Source organism: Oryctolagus cuniculus, chromosome 16 (genome assembly GCF_964237555.1).
Source record: "Oryctolagus cuniculus chromosome 16, mOryCun1.1, whole genome shotgun sequence".
NCBI classification, from domain to species: Eukaryota; Metazoa; Chordata; class Mammalia; order Lagomorpha; family Leporidae; genus Oryctolagus; species Oryctolagus cuniculus.
Genome location: NC_091447.1, coordinates 50,116,493 through 50,124,033, shown reverse-complemented (window position 1 = coordinate 50,124,033; position 7,541 = coordinate 50,116,493). Strand labels below are relative to the sequence as shown.

The following is a 7,541-nucleotide window of genomic DNA, read 5'->3' as shown; positions in this document are numbered from 1 at the left end:
AGACTGCCTGGTTCAAGTGCTGGGTCTGCTCCCAACCCCAGCTTCTTTCTAGTGAAGAACGCGGCAGCCAGCAGGTGAGGCCTCAAGGAGCCAGGTCCCTGCCTCTCCCGTGGGAGACCTTGACCAAGTCCTGGCTCTTGGCTCTGGCCTGCTGCAGTCCCAGTTGTGGGCATTTGGGAAGAGAATCAGAAGGTGGAAGAGTGCCTCTCGCCTCCTGAGTGCCTTTCAAATCCATTTTTAAATCTGCTACTTTGATAATAAACACAAACTTTTATAATTCTATTTGAAGACTATCACTCCCCATCCCACCTCAGCCTGTGGCCAAGCTCCTGGGACTGACCATTTGCAGTTGGTTTCAAGCCTGAAGAGAGGAGAGTGGGTCCAACTGCCCATCACCACAGGTCTCAGCACAGCCTGTGAGACTCTCTGGGTAGGTGTCCCCCGGTTTGCCAGGAGAATTTTAGAACAAAATTTTCCACATAGTCACATGTTTTCACTGATAAACTTCATGGTAGAATCTGTATTTAAAGTGGCTTTTTTAAAATATTTTTTTTAATTTTTTAATATTTATTTATTTGAAAGGCAGAATTACACGCAGAGACAGGGATCATCCACTGGCTCACTCACCGGACGGCTGGGGCTGAGGCCAGGCAGGAGCCAGGAGCCTGACACTCCATCTAGGTCTCCCGCCTAGGTGACAGAGGCCCAACCAGTATGTCATCATGGACTACTCTCCCAGGTACATTAGAGGGAGCTGGATCAGAAGTGGAGCCGCTGGGATTCCTTGTGCCTCTATGGGATGCCAGTATTACAGATAGCTTACCCTGCTGTGCCACACTGCAGGCCCAAATTTTAAGTGTTTTTGTTTAAATCATGCTTCTATAGTACAAAGATAGTGCAAAAGTTTGTGGAAAATTGAAAGTTTATTTTGGTTCAAAATAATTTTAAAATGTGTGCATCTGGGCTGGTGCCACAGCTCACTAGGCTAATCCTCCGCCTGCGGCGCCGGCACCCCGGGGTTCTGTCCTGGTTGCCCCTCTTCCAGTCCAGCTCTCTGCTGTGCAGTGGAGGATGGCCCAAGTGCTTGGGCCCTGCACCCACATGGAAGACCAGGAGGAAGCACCTGGCTCCTGCCTTTGGATCGGCGCAGCGCACCAGCCGTAGCTGCCATTTGGAGGGTGAACCAACAGAAGGAAGATCTTTCTCTCTGTCTCTGTCTAACTCTACCTGTCAAAACAAACAAACAAACAAAAAACAAACAAAAAAAACTGTGCATCTGATGGGGTCTTCAAAAGTTTCCTAAAAATGTGTATTACGAAAAGTCTATGCACGGGTTTCCAATTTTTTACACCAAAATAAACATCATTTAATTCTGTTTTTCACTAACATTTTTAAGTACCTCTCTAATTACAGAGGTTTATTAGGTGTCATGGATTCTCAGAGAACATTAAGTCTAAACAGCTCTGTCACACATAATCATTTCAAACTTTACTTTGTATTTTAAATTTTTATCAGCAACTTAAAAACTGAACAACAATAACAAAAACCCAACCAATTCAGCAGTGAAAAGGCCAAAGGACTTCAATTGATAGTTCTCAAAGAAGAAATACAAATGGCCAACAAATAAGTGAATAAATGCTCAACCTCATCAACCATCAAAGAAATTCAAATCAAAACCACAATGAGACATCACTTCACTCCTGTCAGAATGGCTATTATTCAAAAGAAAGAGAGAAACAAAAGCTGGTAGGCAGTGGAAAAAGGTGAACCTTATACACTGCTACTGGGAAGCTAACTCATGTAGCCACTGTGACAAAAATTGCAGAGATTTGTTAAAAACCAAGAAACAGACTTGCCATATGATCCACCAATCCCACTACTGGGAAAATCCCTACCACACATGAACATATTTTATCAGATACCTGCACCACCATGTTTTATCAGCATTGTTCATAATAGCCACAATGTGGAGGCAACCAACGTGTACATTGTCAGATGAATGGAAAAAGAAAATGTGGTAGGTATACATGCAATGGAATATTATTCGGCTATGAAAACAATGAAATTCTGCATCAGAATGAATGCAACTGGAGGACATGTGTTAAGTGAAATAAACTGGACACAAACAGGCAAATACCACATGCTCTCCCTTATATGCGGGAGCTCAAATTTAAAAAAAAATCAAAAACACAAAAACAAATGCTTGTGATGCCTGTGTATATCAGTTTTCTGTCAGGTAGTGTTTTGCCAAATTTTGTTTTAAATCTTTGTCAAATTATTAAAAATTATATACTACTAAAACAGTGAGTCACAAAAACAATTTTTCAGAATTTTATTCTTCAAGCAGTGATAGCCCATATATTAAATTACTTGATATTTTAGCTTAATAATGTCATGTGATTTCAGCAGTCCTTCAGCTAGATTTTGGAAATGTAACCAAGTCTAATTTAGAGGGACATAGTTTCACTGCATAATTGTCCATGAAATCACAAGGATTTTTTTCCAGCATCTCTTAAAAGGAGTTGTTAAAGTACTTAATCCCTATGAAATACGCTAAAGAAAATCCATTGTTCTTCAGAAGCTAACTAGCATCAGCTGAAACAGCACGGGGCACTCACTGTGACCAACACACAGTTAGTGGAGGAAGAAAGCGCATTCAAAAATCAAAATTAATTCAGCTGTCAGCCTATGAATAAGTTTTAATCATAAAGAGAATGCCTGTCTGTTCCAAACACAAAGAATGGAGTCCCAGCGACCTAGTAAATGATAAAATTCTACTCCTATAACCGCAATAATCCATGGACTAGTCAGTATCAACGCTGCTTTTGATCTTGGCGTTTTACAAGAATACAATAAACGCATTATACACGGAAGATCAGTTAAGTCACAAGCTATTTCCGTATGTCTGTTGTGCTTAATAGACATCATCATAATAGGATGTTTCCAGGTTAAGTTGAAGCCACATTTCATTCCATTAAGCATTCAGAGAAATTTCAATTTCTTTAGAATTAGAGCAATTATAATCTGCATACTTCCCCTCCCTCAGTAATTTTCTATTTAAAGGGAAGCCAATTATATCTTTTTCTAATATTAATAAAACCTCATGTTAATCAATAAAAAGTGTTCATCATTCTTCCCAGCTGTAGAAATGTCCCATAAACCTGTGAGGAAGATTGCATTTTAGTTTATGTAAACCAGTTCTTGGTTTTTAGTCAACGCCGGGAATCTCTGAATCCATATCAAATTAGATAATTGAAATGAAAGTTTAACAGATCTCATTCATCAAAGATCATTCAGAAAACCCCACAGTGGGATATAACTCAGTTATATCAGTTATTCCAATAAATATTATCTTATTTTCATAATCTGAAGATAGAACTTTTTTTCCAAGAATTGATGCACTTGAAAATTTTGGATCTCAATATTTGAAGCCAATACTAAATTCAGAATATGATTCTCATTAGCTATAGTTTCAAAAATGGGACTAACGGGAGTGTTTTTGTAATTTATGAACATCAGCAAGTTTGTAGGATTTGATCTCAGTGGATTATATGTTAACAACTGACACCAGCCCAGTCACTGTGGTTCAATCCCTTCATCTCCATTGAGAAGGGTAGTTTATGTTAACCCACTACTTTTAGAAACCAGCAGTCTTGGCAAATACGCTGGGCAAGTGACCTGCTTCTGTGGGTATTTCCTTTCCGTTTTCTAGAATATACATGAGCACATTTAAGGTCAGGATATTTTATTTTTTTATTATTATATTTTATTTTTTTTGACAGGCAGAGTGGACAGTGAGAGAGAGAGACAGAGAGAAAGGTCTTCCTTTTGCCGTTGGTTCACCCTCCAATGGCGGCTACGGCTGGTGCACCGCGCCGATCCGAAGCCAGGAGGCAGGTGCTTCTCCTGGTCTCCCATGGGATGCAGGGCCCAAGCACTTGGGCTATCTTCCACTGCACTCCCAGGCCACAGCAGAGAGCTGACCTGGAAGAGGGGCAACCGGGACAGAATCCGGTGCCCTGACCAGGACTGGAACCCGGTGTGCCGGCGCCGCTAGGTGGAGGATTAGCCTAGTGAGCCACGGTGCCAGCCAAGGTCAGGATATTTTTAAGTGAATATAGTCTATCTGAAATTTCCTATTGTTGAATACATGATGCCTTTCATTAATAAAATATAAGTAACAGGTTACTCTATTAGTAGATTCATAGGATATCCAAGTCCTCCCACTTAGGCATGGCAGGGTTTCTCAAACACTACCACGGTGGAATATTGATTTTTACTGTTTGAATTTCACAACCAATAGCAATTATAAAATAGATAAGTTCATTAGCAACTTTGGCAACTATCAGCACAGCTGACCAAGATTTAATTACAGAGTGTTCATGTCCATATTTATAAATGTAAAGCAGCAGTGAGAAAATAGAAATGGCCATTAATTAGTAACCTGTGATACCGTATTATAAAATGAAACTATGGGAGGGTTCATACACAAGAAACATCAGAAAAGATAAACATCAGAATCTTAAAATGGACTATGTGCAAATTATGGGTCACTTATTTATTCTTAGTTTTTGTATATTATAGTTGTACTTACATAGTTCTAGTATAGAGGTTTGTATATAACATTAGGAAATCTTTAAAGTGTTAATTCAAAACTGATTTTGTAGCTATAAAATACTGCCTGTAGCAATACAATTTAAACAAAAAATATTAAAGGCCATGCCTTCATAAACCTGGAGGTTGAACATCTGTTCCTTTCTCTTCCCAGGGAAGTACAAATTAAGACCACATATACATATTATCACTTTCTGCTTAGAATATCATATTCATTGAATTAATCCTACATATTCAATATTGTCAATTCTTTACCTGATATTGTTACAATGATTTTTAAAAAATATTCATATATCTATTTATTTGGACAGCAGAGTGACCCAGACAGAGCAAAGGGAAGGAGAGAGGGAGAGAGAGGGAAAGCAAGGGAGAGGGAGGGAGAGGGAGGGAGGGTCAGCAAGGGAGAGGGAGAGGGGGAGTGAGGGAGAGCAAGGGAGAGAGTGAGGGAGAGAGCGAGGGAGAGAGCAAAGGAGAGAGCGAGGGAGAGAGCAAGGGAGAGTGAGAGGGAGAGAGGGAGAGAAGGAGAGCAGGAGGGAGAGAGGAAGAGAGGGAGATAAGGAGAGAGGGAGAGAGGGAGAAAGGGAGAGAGGGAGAGAGAATCTTTAATCTGCTGATTTAGCCCCTGAATGACTGACTGCAATACCAGGTCTGACCCAGGCCATGGCCAGAAACCAGGAACTCTATCCCAGTGTCCCACGTGGGTGGCACAACTCAAGTGCTTGGATCACCGTCTGTTAACTCTCCAGGAGCATTAGCAGAAAGTTGAATCAGAATCGAAGAAGCCTGGACTTGAACTGGCACTCTGTTAACAGGATGCCGACTGTTGGCTGAACCAACTGAGCATAACCCTGTCCCTGCAAGTGATGAATTTCTAAGGCAGCCCTTTCTCAAGTCTCAAATTTAATTAAAACAACATTATGTGAGTATTAATAATGCTTGGGTTAAGTAAAGATATTAAGCTTATTTTAGAAATACTAAATTTGGTTTTCCTATCCAGAAGCTATGGTATAACTAGTTGCTTGTGAATAAATTTTACATGATACTTAATGCTATTAACATGCAACACATAAAATCCACATAAATTTTGATTCTTATTAAAACACCCCTATTTTTTACTTTATATTTCTCAATTTTTAGGAATAGGACAAGAATCTCTAATAATAGCAAACTAAACAGAGGAGTATAGTTTATTTTCTACTGCATATTAATTTTAAAAGCATTACATGAAAGCTTAAAAGGGTGTTGATTTCTTTGTTTCAGACAAAAATATGCATAGGTCTGTATCTTTTCTAAGATCTTAAATTCTCAATTTAAATGGACAAGTCTTCCTTGCTGTAAGAGCACCTAAATGGAGTACGTGGAACGTGAAACATGGCTTGGGCTGATTTAAAAATAAAGATATCTTCTTTTTTGAAAAGAAGAATCACAGAGGGGAGTCAGTGCAGGGGGGGATAGAAGATCTCCTGTCAATCATACAACAAATTTAAAGCAAACAGCAATGATATGTTAGGGTAAAACCTACACGGAAAAGAAAGGAGACGGGGAAAAGAAGAAATTAAGACGTCTTATAAATGCGTGCCAGCCCATCATGAAGGAGAGGAAGTATTAATGTAAGACTAGATACATGTACACATTTTCCAAATTATAGGTTTGGGAGTAATAAAACATAGAGCAGACATTAGTTCTTTTGAAAGGAATGTTTCTTCTGTGAAGGGAATCGTTGTACATTCCTGAGGGCACGGAGGTCCACTGGAACACAAAGGTTGGCCAAGCCTCTGAAAACGAAGAAGCGGAGGTTCACAGGGTCTGGTGATCTCTCACAATCCATAAACTCAAAAATCAAAACTCAGCTCCTGCAAAACACCAACAGTTACTCTTATGGAAGTAGAGAAATAGACTGTTGTTCATATGGGAAAAAGACATTTAGGAACAGCAGAGAAAAAGGTGAAAAAGAAACAAGAGTTGCCTGATTACGTCCTATAGCATATCACAATGCCTCAACAGTGAATACTATTGGCATTCAAAAAACATAGTAAGTGAAATTTCAAAGGTAGTATTGCTACACATATTTGGGAACCTAGTACTTATTAAAAGAAGCTTTCCAAATCAGTAAACTTAAGATGGATTTAAATAAATGATGTTGGGTCAAATAGGTACAATTTGCAACAGAATATTAGGTTACACTTATGCTTCACACCATATACTAACATAAGCAACCAAATGAATGGAAAGGATAAAGAAAGATGTTATTAATTATTAATAAGCCTTTGGGAACCTAGTTTGTAAATAAAACTTAAAATACAACCACCAAAAAAAACCCCACAAATTTTGCTGCATTAAGGCAAAAAAAAAAAAAAACCGTGATGAATAGTGATATTAACAAGAACTAATGACACTTTTATCTTTGTAAAATCAAAATGCATACATTTTATAGTACTAGAAAGCTGACGTTAATATTTCAGAAACAACTAATTGTGTAATATGAAAACAACTTCTTGCAAATGTAGTGTTGCTTTCCAGGGTCATCCTCCTCAAAAAATAAATAGGCATCTGTAGTATGTGATTTTTCCAAATTCTTCTGTGTCACAGGACGTGACTGTAGATATTAAAGAGAAACAACTGTAAATGTCCAATCACAACACTGCACATTTTGTGGGAGATTTGTTTCACTCTGCCTGCAGACCAGAATCCCAGCAGAGCTGTAACCAAGCCTTCCTGATTCTGCTGTTCTTGTTAACTCTCTCTCCTCGTGGATTATTGCTTAGTGTTCACTATTTTGGGGGAGGATTATTGATTACTGATTATTCCACACACATTCGACGTTCTTTGTCCTGCTTTCCTAGGCTTCCGGTTTGTGGTGAGCTTTCATCTTCTTCCAGGACTTCGATCACATGACTTGCCAACATCGTTAAGCACATATTAATGTT

At 38.9% G+C, this 7,541-nt stretch overlaps 1 protein-coding gene across 1 annotated transcript in view; it reads right to left on the bottom strand.

Annotated features, from left to right (window-relative positions):
* Positions 1-3,764: 3,764 nt before the first annotated feature.
* Positions 3,765-7,541, bottom strand: part of SEMA3D (semaphorin 3D) — a 283,059-nt gene continuing 279,282 nt past the window's right edge. Inside the window, exon 19 of the mRNA XM_017344335.3 lies at positions 3,765-6,467. Coding sequence (XP_017199824.1) covers positions 6,447-6,467 — 21 coding nt within the window. The 3' untranslated portion in view covers positions 3,765-6,446. The remainder of the gene's footprint in view (positions 6,468-7,541) is intronic.